At 38.7% G+C, this 18,082-nt stretch overlaps 1 protein-coding gene across 1 annotated transcript in view; it reads left to right on the forward strand.

Annotated features, from left to right (window-relative positions):
- LOC138638477 (G-protein coupled receptor 35-like) overlaps positions 1-17,145 on the forward strand; it is a 63,149-nt gene extending 46,004 nt beyond the window's left edge. The window contains exon 4 of the mRNA XM_069727808.1: positions 14,561-17,145. Coding sequence (XP_069583909.1) covers positions 14,561-15,510 — 950 coding nt within the window. The 3' untranslated portion in view covers positions 15,511-17,145. The remainder of the gene's footprint in view (positions 1-14,560) is intronic.
- Positions 17,146-18,082: the final 937 nt, after the last annotated feature.

Here is an 18,082-nt window from a genome sequence, read left to right on the forward strand (position 1 = left end):
GCCACACGGAGATACGCGAGAGGGTTGGACCACTATTTGCCTCCTGGAGCACAAATGTACCTATAGTATTTTGTGGACTCCATATACAGAGCCCCTAAGTACTAGAAGAGCAGAATCCCCCCTCAAGTGACCCCATTTTGGAAACTATACCCCAGCCAAACATGTGGATGGTAAATTTGGTTTAGGCACACTGTGGGGCTCAAAAGGGGGAGAGGCATTTGGATTTGGAAGCACAGTATTCTCTGGATTTCATTGAAGGTGAGGATCAAAAGTGTTTGTCCCAAGCCTTTGTACTACCACTAACATGGAAGCCCCCTATATTTCCATTGACAGATGACGGAACTGAGTTTGGACTTGATTTTTTTGTTGATTGAATTGAAGCTTTTATTGGTAACATTTTACATAACTTTTAGATCACATTTATCCAGTGCTCTACAGTGAACACTTACATCGAGGTTTCCATCTCTTTCGCCAAATGACATGATTCAGATGAAACCCTTGAGGGATCCTGTCACTATAATGTGGCAGCAGAGTTACACTGCACTCCGTCTGGCTTCTATTCAGCTGTGTCATTCCTTTCAGAAGTGCACAAAACTGAGGCTGACCAGGCTTTTATGCACACCTAAAAAGACAGACACCGCCAGATGACATCTACAGCGCCTCCATCTGCTTCATTATAATCTTCTGTAGGGGTTCTGTCTGAATAATTAATTTTGGAGATCTACATGGAAACCCTGTTGTAAGCGCTCAGCGAAGAGCGCAGGATAAATGTGAGCCGAGTCTTACTGCGATCTTTGGGAGACAGTGAAAAAAGAGAGCTATCATATACCATCGGGATACATGTTATGGAATCGGGATACATGTTATGGAATCGGGCCTCCTGATGAGCCAGAGGGGCAAAACGCGTTGAGGCGGTACTTATGAGAGGCGGACGGCATGCTATATTTGAGATGAGTACTTTATTTTGATCAGAACCTTGATCTGAACTTATCAGTGTACTCACCATAGCACCTGTATAGCATGGCATAAAACGATACTAACTGCATGATGTAGTACACCAATATTTATCTGATTATCCGTGCAAATTGGAATGCTAAGATATGCGAGATATAGGTGTCTATGACAGCATACTGTGTACAACATTGATAGCTATTGTGCTGCATTTATCTAATTGCCGTCCTATGCCTTTTCATATGTTCTCTATTGTTTTTATAGCACGGTGGGGGGATTAGGATTCCTTATACAGTATATAGGAGTGATCTGTGTATAGTTGTTAGGGGTACCTTTAGCTAAATATCTGGGTAGAGGAACCCAATTGGATTTTTAGGGCTTATCTAGGAACCCCAGGGCCAGCCATCGTGGAGTGCGGGTGCTGCAACTTTTCCCCTAGGGCGCCAACCCCGGCAGATAGGCAGGCACCTGTTTAGGAATCATTGCAGGAACACTCAACCCTATACCAAATTTTCACATTGTGTTTTGTGTGTATGGTATGACCACAGGTTGGTGGTATTTTAACTTTCTAACAATAAAATTTATTTTATGAGGTATATTATGATTTAGTAGACAGTGAAAAAATCAACAGCAGGTGAAGAATTGGTGCTGTATGAGTGATTAGGCGACTTTATTCTTGGGGGTCCGTGCGATTACAGTAATACCAGATTTATATTGTTTTTTTATGTTTGGCTGCTATATACAGAAAAAGGTTGCACTCTATCATGCTAAAGCATGTCAATTTGGAATATATGAAACTTGAATAGCAATACGGCTTTGGAATTTTAGGAAAAAATATGAGACGCTTAGCATAACATTTGCCCAAATATTATGTGCCCATTAACCATCGTCAAGGTGATCTCAGCCTGATGGGTCCATGACCTGTGTGATACCTCTCTAAGGGCTCATATTCACTTGCGAGAAACTCGGATGAGTCTGCACCCGGCGCTCAGGAGCGGAGCGTGCGGCTGCATGTATTCCTATGTGCGGCCGCATGTTCCGATCTGAGTGCCGGTAGCAGCGCCGGGTATTAACATGCGAGACTCATCTAAGTTTCTCGCAAGTGGGTATGAGACCTAAGGCTGATGACTGAATTCCTGGATGAATGTGGATACAGGGACCTGCTGTAATTAAAATCACCACCTGGTGGAGGGCGGAGTGCTCGGTCAGTAAACTAACATTAAAAAAGACAAAAAACTGACTGGCACATCCAGACTAATGTTAGCTTACTGACCGAGCACTCCGCCCTCCACCAGGTGGTGATTTTAATTGCAGCAGGTCCCTACTTACCCATAAATATAGGCATTGCTGACAGAGGTGTCCACATTCACCCAATAATTCAGTCATCAGCCTTAGAGAGGTAATCACACAGGTCAGGGACCCATCAAGCTGAGACCACCTTGACGATGGTTGATGGGCACATAATATTTGGCCAAATTTTATGCTAAGCGTCTCATATTTTTTCCTAAACCTCCAAAGCCGTATTGCTATTCAAATTTCACATATTCCAAATTGACATGCTTTAGCATGATAGAGTGCAACCTTTTTTTGTATATTGTATATGGAGGCAACTCCTCCTGGTATGCACATATTTACACTAGTCTGGATGTACCAGTCAGTTTTATGTTTGGCTGCTGTCACACACTAAAAGACGTTTTGTTTTTGCAAAAAATAGTTTTGCATCGCCATATATTGAGAATTATTTTTTTTTCAGATTTCTGCTAACATAGTCATATTAGAGCTTGTTTTTTGCGAGACGAGTATACATTTTTATCGGTACAATTTTGAGGCACAATAAATTTTTTGATCGCATTCTATTCTGATTTTTGGGAGGCAAAATGAACAAAAACAGCAGTTCAGAAATTGTTTTTATGGGGGGGGGGGTTTATGCTGATTTGCATGTGGTAAAATTGATAAGGCAACTTTATTCTTTGGGTCAGTACGATTACAGAGATATTTCATGGATATCTTCTTTTATGTTTTGGCGCTTTTACACAATAAACACTGTTAGAGAAAAAATAACTATTTTTGTATCACCTTATTCTGAGAGCTATAAGTTTTACATTTTTCCGCTGTATGGCAGCATGTGTTTTGCAGGACAAGATGGAATTTTCAGTGAGACCATTTTTATTTACATTTGTCTTGTTGATCGCGTTTTGTTCCACTTTTTTTCCAGTGGTATGATGAAAAAGTATAGCTTGACACATTTTTGGAGTTTTTTTTTACAGCAATCACGGAAGAGGTTAACTATTGTGTTAGTTTTCTAGATTGGGTCATTCCACATGTGTCAATACCAAATATGTGTACTTTTTTTTATTTATGCTTATTTATTTAACATAAAAATGTGTATTTATTAGTGTCATATTTTTTATATTTTTATTTGTTTTTTAATAATTTTTATAATTTTTTAAAAAACTTTTTTACTTAATCCCTCTAAGGGACTTTCACTTTTTTCACTCTGATTGCAGGTATAATGCATTGCAATGCACCAGCATTGGGGTAGGAGGTGTTGATATTTCAGCACATTCTGTGCGATCAAACTGTGATCGGCATTCATATTGACTGAACAAACACAGCGTTCTGAGTTTGAGGACCAATGGCATGGGTCCTCACACCTCTTCCCATGCCACTCAGCATGAAGATAAACAAGTACTATACAGGAAAATCACAGGAAAACATATAGATGATGGGGATAATCAATAGACGGCATTAAACTTCCACAATGTGGCCATGTAGCCAGAGTAAAAATGATCAAAAAGTCCATAAAACCATATTAAGCTTTACATAGTAATTTCCAGTGGATGCAAATATAAAAGATCATGAATAAATATCATAGAAAATTGAAATAATGTAGGAAAGTTTAGTCACCAATTACAATTACCCACAAAAAAATATTTATATCTTAGCAATTTCAAGAATGTTGCATCCCTCTGTTAAATTGTAACAATTTTTGACTTTTCAGAGTCAGTTAAAGCGGTTGTCCACTCTAGAATGGTAAGTCTGCAGTCACAGACTTACACTCTGTGTGATTGCAGACTTCTGAATTCTCCCAGCGCACACACTGAGCTCTGCTAGGATTCGCTCGTATCTGTTCCAGTCAAGTATGCAATATTCATACTCCCGGCCAGAACCCGTCTAGAGGTCGTGGCCTCACTCAATGCAAGTGTATACATTTGTATACACAGGTCTTTCCTCTTCACCCTCACAGACACTATTGAGGAATCTGAACTGCTTTAAATAGGCGATACCAAGGCCTGGAACTGGAGGTATGGGAGCTGCCAACCCCTCCCAGCTCTAGTGGCTTTCCCTAAAACCTGGACCCAGAATCAGTGCCCATTGAGCTAGGCACATTGGTGACATATTCTATCCAGGCTGCAGTCTTACAATGCATTAGTGTATATACTGTAAATATACATACACACATCAGGAAGCGACCCTAATCAAAAGTTCACATACCCCATTTCTTAATGTTTTGGGTTGTCATTATGATTTTAAAAGATAAAGCACAGTAGTTTGACAATAAATGGCTTCACCCATCCACTGTTATCAGTCATATTCTCTGAATAAAGGCCAAGAAAGCAAAAATTCTGCTGGGGTATGTAAACTATTGAGCACAACTGTAGATAGATAGATAGATAGATAGATAGATAGATAGATAGATAGATAGATAGAGCCAAACAAATAGTGGAATAAAAAGCGATGTAAATGTAAATAAAATTGATATAACTGAAACCGTCATATTGTACAGCAAACATCAAGTTGCTATACAGCTCCATCAGCAGAAAAAAAAAGTTATAGCTCTCAGAATAAAGCGATGCAAAATACATTTTTCTATAAGATAGTTTTTATTGTGCAAAAGAGCCAAAACATTTTAATAAAACTATATAAATGTGGTATCCCTGTAATTGTACTGACCTGAAGAATAAAGCTGCTCTATCAATTTTGCTACATGAGGAATAACATAAAAAATATTTTCCTGAATTTCTTGTTTTTGTTGCTTCTGCCTCCCAAAAATCGGAATAGTAAGTGATCAAAAAAATATCGTCTGTCCAAAAATTGTACCAATCAAAATGACAACTCGACCCGCAGAAAGTACAAGACGTCAAATGTCACTAATCACATGTCATCAAGTTCTTACTTATACAAATGAAACTTTGAAGATATATACAATGCATGGTATAAATTAATTATAGCTAAATTAATCCATTGAAATTCATAGCAAAATTTAGATGATCCATGTATTTTTCACGTAACAGTTCATTCCTTTTCTCTATTTTCAATCCAATATTCTGAAATCTAACTCATGCTGTAGGGCTCAATAGAAATAAATTAATCAAGCATCATACGAAGTAGAAAGAAGAGAAAAAAAGAGAATTTGCTTCAGCATGTGTTAGGAGTCGAATTCCCGTCGCTGCACAGGGGGAATCTCGAGCCGTGTCTGCTGCGGTCTCCCATTCGGCATCGGCCGCAGTGGAGCATGCTCAGTGGAGACGTCGGTCCCAGCCTCTCATTGAATCTAATACTGTGCAAAGGGTTGCTGCTGCCTCTCCAGGCTCTGCTATTGTACCCTGCACTGGTCTGCGATGAGCAGGCTTTTCTGGGACTAAGTCCTGCTTTGCACACACTGAGCATGCCCAGGGTAAGATCTCTCAGTGGAGGTCTAGGGTCACATGCTCAGGTACTGCAACAACTTCCATTGGTCCTCTAGGAAGGCCCTGAACCTGATCAAGTTCTGTGGCAGCCTTCCATTGGTCCTTCTAGGAAGGTCCTGAAGTTGCTGCAGCTATAAAAGGTTCTCATGACCGCACGACCATGCGCTAGTATCAAATATGTACGAGCTCAGCGCCAGTGCGGTTGTGTGTGTGGTCAGGGACCCAGCTGAAATAAACCCCTAGAATGCTGGCACCTCTGGCGAGGAGTTTTTGTGTGTATGCAGTCAGGGACCCGGCTGAAATAAGCCCCTAGAATGCTGGCACCTTCGGTGAGGAGTTTCTCATGAGTGAAGCCATTAGAATTCCGGCTCACCCGGAGAGGAGCAGCATGTTTGGTTGGGACTGCATGACCACTGTCGGCTTTACTCAGTAGCTGTGTTCCCTGTGAGCTAAAGAGGGCACAGCGTTCTCTTTACTTCGGGCTCTGTGAAATAACAGAGTTAGTTTATACTAATTTACTTCACCGCCTTACTTAGCAGCAGGTTCTTTCCTGCACGGTGGATACCGGGTTGCGAACACACCTATCTCATCTAATAAATATATTCGGTGCGTTCCGCCAACCCTAACAGTATGAAAATTTACAAAAAATGTAAAAATGCATATATTTCAATTTTGTCCTTAGAAGAAACATGATAAATAAGTATATAAATGGCTCATACTTTTAAGACAAAATAGACTTTAGAGAAAGGGTTTCCACAGAGAAAAGTCTCAATTTTCCACTTTTTATAGACAGCCAATAGTGAACGTCAATTAATTATCGCTCTCTACTCCTCCTTGGTCATACCTCATCTGGAGTACCATGCCAAGTTGTGGGCACCACATTTTAAAAAAGATATCGAAAAAGTGGAGCAAGTTCACAGAAGAGCTACCAGGATGTTGAAGAGACTGCAAAGAATGTCCTACGAGGAACTGTTAAAGCATTTGTGAATGTTTAGCTTGCTGAAAAGAAGGCTAAGAGGAGACTTTTTAGCGGTCTACAAATATCTGAAGGGCTGTCACAGTGTAGAGGGATCATCCTTATTCTCATTTGCACATGGAAACACAAGAAGTAATGGAATGAAACTGAAAAGGAGAAGATACAGATTAGATATTATAAAAAAACTTTTTAACAGTGAAGGTGATCAATGAGTGGAGAAGGCCGCCACGAGGTGGTGAGTTCTCCTTTAATTGAAGTCTTCAAACAGAGGCTGGACAGACATCTGCCTGAGATGGTTTAGTGAATCCTGCATTGAACAGGGGGCTGAACATATTGACCCTCAAGGTCCCATTCAACTCTAACATGGTAGATTCCATGATTCTATGTTTATCACAACAGTTTTAAATGCATGAAATAATGAAACCAGGAGGGGCGTGGCCTAGGCAGCAATGGTGTAAGGTGTGCGGTGCCTAAGCTCCTGAGTGACATCGTCTGAAATCAACTCAAACCGTGGAAAAACAGCATCCTTTGGTAAAAATAATCGAGGATATGTTCCCAGTATCTCTCTAGGATAACAGAGAGCCTAAATTTGTGACTTAATTGTCTCTTCTGAGAGAAATTCCTGTCAGCATTTTGAGGCCTGTCAATCTTTGTGACAGGAATCCTCAGCTGTTTTTCCTGCCGGTTTTCTCCCTGTTAAATTGACTGTGATTCCTCAACTTGTCCACCCAGTACTGTGACAACCCACCTGACAACAGAAGAACCCTCAAAATTAACGGGTCACAGAGTTTATTACCTTCACCCCGACACCGGCCCGGCTAATTAGAGAAGTACCAGCTCTCCGGGTGCCATCTTAGAAAATCTGACACAATAGGAGTATTTACCTGCCCATCTCTATACAGCACCAAGCCTCCCCGGTCTGAAAGCGGAGGCAGAAAAGAACAATTAAGGATTCAGGGAGGATCTGGTGAAGTGACAGACAGCGCTTCTGCCACCTCCAACACTCCCCTGGACTTCGCATCATAGGAGAAAACAGAAGACGCCGCCATTTTATTGGTGGCCAGTGGCGGACCAGGCGACACACACGACCGACTCCTGTTAAAGCTGCGCTGGACAACCCAAGCTGGACCCGATCAGCTGCAAATCTAATCGGCGGTAAGTTCCAGCTCCTGGCTGGGAAAGTCCCTGCACCGGAAGATGACAACGCGGCAACACAAGCTGAGGACTTAGACAGCCGGCCGGACTGCTTCAGCGCCATTTCTGGAGGTGGTGAGTTCCAGCCGTTGGTTTTGAAGACCCTGCCAGATCCACTAGCAAGAAGAGGAGACTACAACACAACTAATCCTGCTGACGACTAGTTAGGAGCCTGAAGGGCTTTTAATGCAAAAGAGCTATAACCTAATTTCTCTGGTAGGATCAAACCCAGGTGAATAGTATTAGTTTACACACTCCTCTGCATCTCTGCATAGTCATAACTACTGCCTGCCTATATAGTACCTTCTCTCTCCTAAATTATATTCTTAGGGTTATTCTAATAAGCAACCCTTTGTCTCTTACTTCAGAGTTACCAGTAGAGAATTCTGATTAATCCTCCCTAAAATTCTTCCACGACAACATATAAATCATTCTATATAACTCCAACTTTGCTGGGAGATTTAGAGTGTGGGCAACCCTCCTACCCTATTCTGTGACTGTCTTAGTTACTACTATCTGAATTCTAGAGCACGGATCGGGGATAATTATGAGTAAATCCTCGGCCAAACCCCAATTCTCAAACATGGCCTTATCTAATTCTCAAAAAGCCCAAAAATTTAAAGGGGTAGGGTGAAATACATCAAAAGACTTGATAACTAAAACAAGTCCCAATAGGTCCAGGTCCCCACTAAAAGATTAGGAAGATTCCCACCACGAAAAACTCTCTAACCAAAATGAAGTAAAACAATCCTCCCCCACTACTATTATAGAGATGGATTGATCTACCTCTTTAAAGAGGAAAATTCCAGAGGTTATAGCCGAAAAATACACTACTCCACATGACTCATCTGACGAGGTCTCAGAAACCTCTCCTAACTTGAGTCCAGCTAAATCCAAGCAAAAAATAAGCAACCCAAACATAGACGATACCCAGGGATTTGATCTGAATTCTGTGGGGATTCTTATATCTAAATTGACAGAGAAAATGGACAAATTCGAAAATGGTATGAATGAAAAATTTGATAAACCAAATAAATTACTAGAAGACTCATTGTCCCTCCTCAGCAAAAGGATGGACGGGTTTGAGGACAGAAAAATAGAAGAGAGGCCAGATCTAACCTCTAAAATAAATAAAGACATCACAAAAGAGTTGCACAAGCTGAAGCTCAAAGTAGCGGATTTAGAAGATCGAAATCGCAGAAACAATATTAAAATTAGGGGCATCCCCGAGACCATAGGCCCAAACAAACTGGAGGAATTTACCCAAAAATTATTCAGGAAAATTATTCCCTCCCTAACAGAGCAAGAGCTAGAAATTGACAGAATACATAGGCTGCGAAAACCGCCCACCATCCCTAAAGACCTACCCAGAGACACACTCATGAGAGTGCACTTCTTCAAAACAAAAGAAAGAATCCAAAATTACTTTAGAGAAAATAAACATTTCCCTGAGCCATTTGAAAAACTAAAAATATATGCTGACCTCTCCAAAGAAACGATTGAAGGGAGGAAAACTTTTCAAAGCATTACCATACCTCTCAGGGACAATGAAATCTCCTATAAGTGGGGATTCCCACTCAAGTTAATAGTCAACTACAAAGGCAACTTTATCGTTCTTAATTCTCCAGAAGAAGGCAGAGACTTCTTGCACTCCATCAGTATTCCTCTTCAACCACGACATAAGGATCGCCTTGACTCTGATGGTAAAACATGAAGAGTTTTTGTTCAAGTTTATTGTTTACTTAAATGGGAAACTATCCCGATAAGAAGCTAATACCTATTTTTGGTCGTTCTTGTTAATGTTACATGGGTATAAGTTCAACAACCAAGAAGGTGTTGCTTGGGAGCTAGTAACACGAACTTTTCCCCCAACAGGTGAAGTCAGGTTCACCGTAGTGGACCACTTCAAGTGGATATTACAGTTTATTGTTTATTGTTCTTACTCTTACTTAACGTATATTGATTTCTTAATCCTCACAGGTTTGCTGCTACACAATGAGTTTAAAGATATTATCTTACAATGTTAGAGGCTTAAATAGTCCACACAAAAGACACACCCTTTGGAGAGAACTATCCAAAAGCCATGCCGATATAAATTGTTTACAGGAATCCAAATTTAAACACTCAAACAACCCAAAATTTTCGCATAAAAATTTCCCACATATTTACAAGTCGGACAACACAAAAAAGAAAGCCGGTGTGGTCACAATCGTTAAAGGAACTATCTCATTTGAATTTCTAGAGGAGAGCAAAGATGCTAAAGGGAGGTTTCATATTCTTGTTTGTTCCTTGAATAACCAGATTTGCACAATCATCAATATTTACGCCCTCAACACAGGTCAAATAGGTTTTCTGAACAAAGTAAATAAAAAAGTAATGTCAATCAAGAGAGGTGCCATGATTTGGTTGGGAGACTTTAATTTGGTACCAAATGCAAATATGGATTCCTCCACCCCAAATAGATACCGACCACATACTTTAGACAATTGGATACACCAAAATGAATTATTTGACATCTTTCGGTGTCTAAACACCACTTCAATTGAATACACCCATTTCTCTGACCCTCATCAATCAGCGTCACAAATTGATTTAATCTTATCGGACATTTTTACGCTCCCTAAAATCTATAGAATCACAATAGAAAGGAAAACATTCTCGGACCACTCCCCAGTTTCAGCAGAAATCCAAATTGGCCACTCGGTTAATAAAAATTCACTATGGAAATGTGACGCTAACCTACTACACCACCCTGACCATAGATCAATATTAGAAAAATCACTAACAAATTATTTCACAGAGAATTCACCTACTGAAACATCCCCTTTCACCCATTGGTGTGCCCATAAGGCAGTCATGAGGGGTATCATGATCCAAATCTCTGCAAAAAGGAAAAGGTTGCTTAGAATTCAGATTGAAGACATTCAAAATAAAATAAAAGACAAAGAAAACGAACAACTAAGTTTAAACCCCCCGTCTACTCAAATTAAAATAGAGCTACTGAACCTCAGGCAGGAGCTTAAGAAGATCATATTTTCATCATTCCACACCATGGTCAAAATTTCCAAAATGAAGCAATATTCCTCAATTAATAAGCCAACGCGTTACATGATTAATAGAATGAAAAAAATAAGACAAGCAAACAGGATCACCAAAATACAAACAAAAAATGGTACAACGGTATCTCATCCCCAAGATATAGCCAACTCCTTCGCAGATTATTACAGCAAATTATATAATTTACATTCCCAGCCCTCCACCCCACTTCCAAATGTTTCTGACATTGAAAAATTCTTGACCTCAATTAGCCTTCCAAAATTGACCCTTGATGATTTAGAAAACCTAACCTCCCCTTTTTCCCTAGAAGAAATAGAAAGAACCATTCTTCAACTCAAGGACTTTAAATCGCCAGGCCCTGATGGTTTTGGAAACGAATATTATAAAACCTTCACCAAATTACTCTCCCCACATCTACAAAACCTTTTTAATATAGCTAGTTCCTCAGGTAAATTCCCAGCAGAAATGTTAGAATCGACAATTATTTTAATTCCCAAACACAATTCGGACTTAACCCTTGTTAATAATTACAGGCCAATTTCCTTAATCAATACAGATCTGAAAATTTACTGCAAGCTAATTCCAAATAGGCTCAAATCCTATCTGCCGTTATTGGTTCATGGGGACCAAATGGGTTTTATAACAGGTCGTCAAGCGTCAGATGGTACTAGAAGACTTATCAACTCAATTAAATTGATTCATTCCTCTAAAGTGCCATCTGTAATTATTACTCTAGACGCCGAAAAGGCTTTTGACCGATTAAACTGGCTTTATTTAACATCAGTACTTCAAAAATTTGGGTTTAATGAAAAATATATCAACAGCGTAATGGCACTCTATTCAAAACCAACAGCCAAAATTTATGCAAACAACTACTCCTCTACACCATTTAACATTTCAAATGGTACAAGACAAGGGTGCCCTTTATCTCCGCTGCTTTTTATTTTATCAATGGAACCACTAGCGCAATCAATTAGGCAAAATAATTCCATAAAAGGTCTACAAACGCGAACACGCCATTATAAGATAGGGCTCTTTGCCGACGACATGATGTTTACCCTGACGGACCCCTATGAATCAGTTTCGGAGCTACAAAAAACCCTTCAATTTTTTTCAACTATTACCCTTTTTAAGATAAACGAAAATAAATCAAAAATATTGCCATTTTACTTGACGGAATTAGAAACAAAGAAAATAAAAGATATAGTTTCATTCAGTTGGTCGGAAGGAGACCTAGACTATCTAGGTATAATCATTTCAAAAAACTTAGACACATTAATGAAGAAAAACTTGAACAAACTCTTGGAAAATATGAACAAAGACCTGGGTTTCCTCGGTACAAAAGACCTCTCATGGTGGGGCAGAGTATTGGCAACTAAAATTTTTATTGTCCCAAAAATCTCTAATATACTGAGAACACTTCCCCTAAAAATCAACACTTCCTACCTGACTAGCTTCCAATCAACAATAAATACGTTTATTTGGAATAAAAAAAGGGCCCGCATTTCCACAAACATTCTATATAAATACAAGGAATTTGGGGGCATAGGCTTACCAAACATTACAGCTTTATATCTATCGAATTTAATAAAACAAAGCCAGTATTGGTTCATGAAAGAAGATCCTCCGAATTGGCTTGACCTTGAAATTGAACTTAACCATAGGAAATCTCCCAAAGAATTGGTTTTTGACCATATTCTCAACAGACCTTATAAGGCCTACGCCCATCACCCTATCTTTTCTCCCATTATATATGCCTGGAATAAATTGTCCAAACGAAAGAGAGGCTCCAACAGGAAAATCCTCCTCCAAAATACCCCTATAGATTTTATCATGCTTACCCAAAATATTAACCCCTCCCCCATATGGAGAGACAATGGGATTCAAAAATTAAATGATATTCATGATGGGGTTAAATTTCTCACCTTCAGCTCTATTAAACAAAAATTTAAAATACCCTCCTCAGCCTTTTTCCCTTACATGGTACTAAAGGACCAAGTTCAAAAATTCATTACAAACAAACCAAAAATATCTGAAGCAACTATTAATTTACTAAAAAATCCCACACACAATTTATTTTGGAATAACAAGCAAATATATCGGTGGTTTAACAATGACATACAATTCAATAAGTTAGCTCATATGATAAAATGGGAAGGGGATCTGAATGTAACGTTCACTCCAGAACAGTGGGAAAATGCAATCCACTTTACTTATGCATCAAACATCTGCATGACACTGAAAGAGGCCTATTATAAAATAATAACAAGATGGTACTATACTCCGGCTCGCCTTTCTCATCTGCCGTCAGGAGGATCTCCATTATGCTGGAGAGAATGTGGAGAGCGTGGAAGTTTGCTACATGTGTTTTGGTCATGCCCCCGGGTAAAACCCTTATGGAGGCAAGTCATAAAATTAATTAACAAATTATTAACAGGTAATATTATAGTTACCCCTGCAATGGCCTTGTTGTCCCTGAACTGGGAAAAAATAGACACAAATGTGAGATCTCTTATCATCCATATCTGCCTTGTGGTCAAACAAATCATAGCTTTCCATTGGAAGAATCCGACTTTACCGGCTTTTACTGAAATTATAGACCAAATTAACTTACACAAGACATACGAAGAAAACTTCGCAATAGTAAATAATTACTATACGAAACATGATAGGAAATGGAAGAAATGGGTTGAGGTAAACTCCAATCTATCGCATTAAAAGAAAGATGATGGCTTCTACATACCTGTGAGGTTATTACGACTTATTATATGCTCTTTGCTATTATTATATGCTATTATATGTTACTATATGTTAATCTGTTAAAAATTGTTAATCATTATCAAATTTTGTTTAAAATGGACAGTGTGTCCACAATGTTGTTCTTACCTTTCCCCAAACCCCCCCCCCCCACCTCCTTCCCTCTCCTTCCCCTATTCCCTTGTGAGCTGACTCCACATGCTAATATTAAATTTCAAAGATATAATAAAATTATTTGAATAAGTATGATCACAGGTTACCATTCCCCAAACCCATCTCCCCTACCTCCCTCCCTCTCCTTACCCTTATTCCCTTGCGAGCTGACTATATGATTATTTCCACATGCTAATATTAAATTTCAAAGTTATAATAAAAAATTATTTGAACAGAAATAATGAAACCAGGAAGTGGTTTTTAGCACAAACAGTTAGTGGCTTCAAGTAAGGCCACACTTATATAAATGTTTAGGTTTCTTGAATAAATGTTGATCCAGTCTAATAAACACTTCAGAAATATACGGATGACTGTTATGTGCATTTTTGAGTTTTTTGTTTTCTTCTCAATCAATAGGAAAAATAGTTCTAAGATTTTCTTCTTATCTTTCTTTTATCCCTATTCTACTCCTTCCCTGGATGAACTTGTTGGACAAATGTTTTAACTCATTACTTGCCAAATTAATACAATTTTTACAAGTACGGATTTTTCTGAAAAGGGCATCCAAATATTCAATTAAAAATGACAATAACATGATTTCCTATTTTGAAAACATTCATTTTACAAACACAACACAAAAAATTGGACCTAATTATAAAAATTATAAAATCTTAGTTGCTAGAAGCTAAAGATTAGGCGCCCCCAAAAAAGGACATTGGTAGATAATGGGTTAATTGCACTAATTGTTACTATACACTAATGTATTTTTGTTATATTGCAGGCAATCTAAATAGCACAAACTGCTTAGACATCATGAAGACAAGGAATCCGAAAGTAGAAATCTTCTTGATGACTCTGCTTACATGTGTATTTATTTTTGGAACCATATTCAATTCGCTTGCAGTCTGGGTTTTCTGCTTTAAGATGAAGAAGTGGACCGAGACAAGAGTATTCATGATGAACCTTCTTTTTAGTGATTGCTGCCTTCTCTTTACTCTCCCTTTTCGCATCTATACCACTCAGCATCTGTTCCCTTTTGATAAAACATTTTGTGATGTTCTTCGTTTTTTTTATTTTTTAAACACATACTTGGGCATTGCTGTTATCACTTTGATATCTATAGATAGGTATGTGGCTATAAAGTTTCCAATGAGAGCAAGAACCTTGCGTTCTCCAGAAAAGGCAGCATTATCTTGTGGGATTTTCTGGCTACTCTTTATTGCAACACGTCTCTACCTTGAGCTTGGCACAGATGTACAGTTCAGAGATTCATCAATGTGCTTCCGAAAAGTGTCACCAAAACCTTTGAGGAGAGCTTTGTATTTTACTATTTTTGGGTCATGTATCCCAATGGTCATATTAATCTTTTGCTCAACACAAATCATACAGACTCTAAAGAAGAAGGAGAAAATGTGCATGAATGAAGAAAAGAACATTGAGAAAACCATCAGCATAGTAAAAACAAATCTGGCGATATTTTTGCTTTGCTTCCTGCCCCTTAGTATTGGAAATATTGCAAGGTTTATCATTGAATCCATAAGTGCAAACTGTGTACTTTTGAAGGCGATTAATGATTTTGTCCATGTCGCACAAGGCCTTAGTGACCTAAATTGCTGTCTTGATAGCATTTGCTATTACTTTGTGGCAAAGGAATTCTGGGAAAAGGCCTCATTGTTTCCAAGGTTTAAAAAGCAACTAATTCAGGACCAAACAAACGAGTCTAGCATATAGATGTGAAAGATTGTGTCTGGAATGCTGAGAAAGGTCTATGAAGTTAAAGGGAACCTATCAGGTCCCTTAACCCTCCCAAAACCTCAAACCTCCACCATTCTATTACATAGCCTTATTCCTTAAAGGTCTCAATAGGTACTATCTAATATTACTTTTGAGTAATTGGTGGAGGTCTCAAGACCCAGACTCCCACCAATCTGCAAGAAATTAAAGTACATGCAACATGTAAGAAAATCTACTGAAGGATAAGTTACTCTATAAGTAACTACAATATGTAAATGGTTTGCTTATTTATTAGTGTTTGTTGCTTATTTATTTCCAAACAGTGTTTTTGATTCCAATTTGTGACATGTAGATTATGTATAAATACATATAAATACAGTAACATCTTTTATATGCACATAATGTGATATATTGTAATTTTATATTCTGAGACCAAATGTGCTTGTACACAATAAGAGAAAGCTCAACATTACCCAACATGACCAGTTGTATAATATATATGTATGGGTTCCTCCCAGGGTCAGACTGGCCATCTGGCAATTCTGGCAAATGCCAGAAGGGCCTGTCTGGTCATGGGCCACCTTGTCTGCTATGTTGTTAACAGAATCGTTGTTCTTAAGATACCAATACTGTTAAGAGTTGTGATGGAGCAGGCCACGGGTATCATTAGAAATATTGGTCTCATAAAAAATCTTCCTCTCCTCCATCCAGGGTAATATTAGTAATATATCTCATCTGGTTCATGGGGACAGGGACAACATGGGCCTGTGTGATTTCAAATGCCAGGACTGAATTTCATCCCCAGTCCGTACCTGGTTCCTCCCAAATCTCCTCCACTCATGTCGTGGGAAAGAAGAATCTGCCATTTTCATCTCTCATATCTTTTGTTTGAACGGCAAATGTAACATTTTCTCCTCCGCTCATGTCGTGGGAAAGAAGAATCTGCCATTTTCATCTCTCATATATTTTGTTTGAATGGCAAATGTAAAATTTAACCAGGTAGTAGATTAGTTATTATACTGTGCCAAGAAGCATAAGCCCAATATTATCCACGATCTGTGAACTGGTGATTCAGGTTTACAGATTTTGTACATTTTAGATGGGGTAAAGAAATGCAAGATTTCTTTTTCCATGTAGGACCATGTACATTCTGTAAAAAAATAGATTGAGTAGAGTACTAGTATTCAGTTTTTTGAGACAGAGTTTATGAACTAAAATGGTACATTTATTAAGGCAGATCTATTGATGATATATTGATGAGACTTCTGATAACTTAAAGGGTTATTACCAAATTTCCATCTTAATGTAAAACACTATTGAACCTCATTGTATTGTAAATGCACTGTAGCTGTGCATTCTCTCACCTCTTGAGTCTCCTCTACTAGTAGTTCTGCTACTCTGCTTTTCCAGTAACAATGTCCTTTAAAAAATTATATATGGAGGATACTGCAGAAAGTAACACATGTTATAATGAAGATAACATTTCTCATAAGTACACTGTAACCCTGTGTGTGCTGAGCTGCTCTCACCAGCCTGGATGTCTGCACAGTCAGTACAGTCTGGATTCTATTGTGCCTGCTGCTGAACCTGTGCTCAGAGCGAACAATAAAATAGCGTATTGTGCCTGTGTCTATCTATGTCTCTCACTCTGTCTATATTAATCTACATATGCAACAAGAACAATGGAGCATTATTGCAAAAATGTTAACATATTGTATTAGTTAACAACAGTAAAACAACATATAAAAACATACAAGAATGCAATAGTATGACAAAGAACCTAATACCCTTGTGACGAGTAATAAATATGTACAAATCCACATCCTAACATGAAAAGGCAGGGATACTCAAAAAATCACTGCACTGGTCAATGGAGCGTTAGGGCTAATAGTGTTTTGCAGATTGTTTTCAGCTTTTCCTACTCAAAATCATTTGGGCTTATATTGTGTTGCAGTCACAACTCAGGAGGCCCGATTTGCTAATCAAAATCGATAGGCCTAATATTGGGACTAAGCGAGGAGGCCTCATTTGCTAATAAAAATCGCTAGGGCTAAAAGTGTTGTGCAGGCCGAAAGTCCACATTTCCTACTCAAAATCATTTAGGCTAACACTGTGTTGCAGTTACGACTCGGGAGGTTGCATTTGCTACTCAAAATCGCTAGTGCTAATAGTGTTGTGCAGGCCATAGTCCACATTTTCTACTCAAAATCGTTTGGGCTTATACTATGTTACAGTCATAACTAAGGAGACCCCATTTGCTAATCAAAATCATTAGGCCTAATATTGGGGTTCAGCCAGGATTCTCCTTTTGCTACTCAAAATCGTTAGGGCTAACAGTCTTGTTTAGGCACGATATCTCAGAATATAAATACTGATTGTTCATTTAGTAACACATGACAGACAGGTCTGGGCCTAGGGTTGTGAAACAGCTGGTTAAAAGAGGGGAAGGGTACATACAGTATATCATGAGTGGGAAAAAGCGAGGTCATGGTGGAAGGGAGAATAGGCTTGGCATACGACGTGCATGTGGGATCGGTGTTAATGTTACTGAAAGCTCTACTGAAAAAAA

Source organism: Ranitomeya imitator, chromosome 5 (genome assembly GCF_032444005.1).
Source record: "Ranitomeya imitator isolate aRanImi1 chromosome 5, aRanImi1.pri, whole genome shotgun sequence".
Taxonomy (NCBI): Eukaryota; Metazoa; Chordata; class Amphibia; order Anura; family Dendrobatidae; genus Ranitomeya; species Ranitomeya imitator.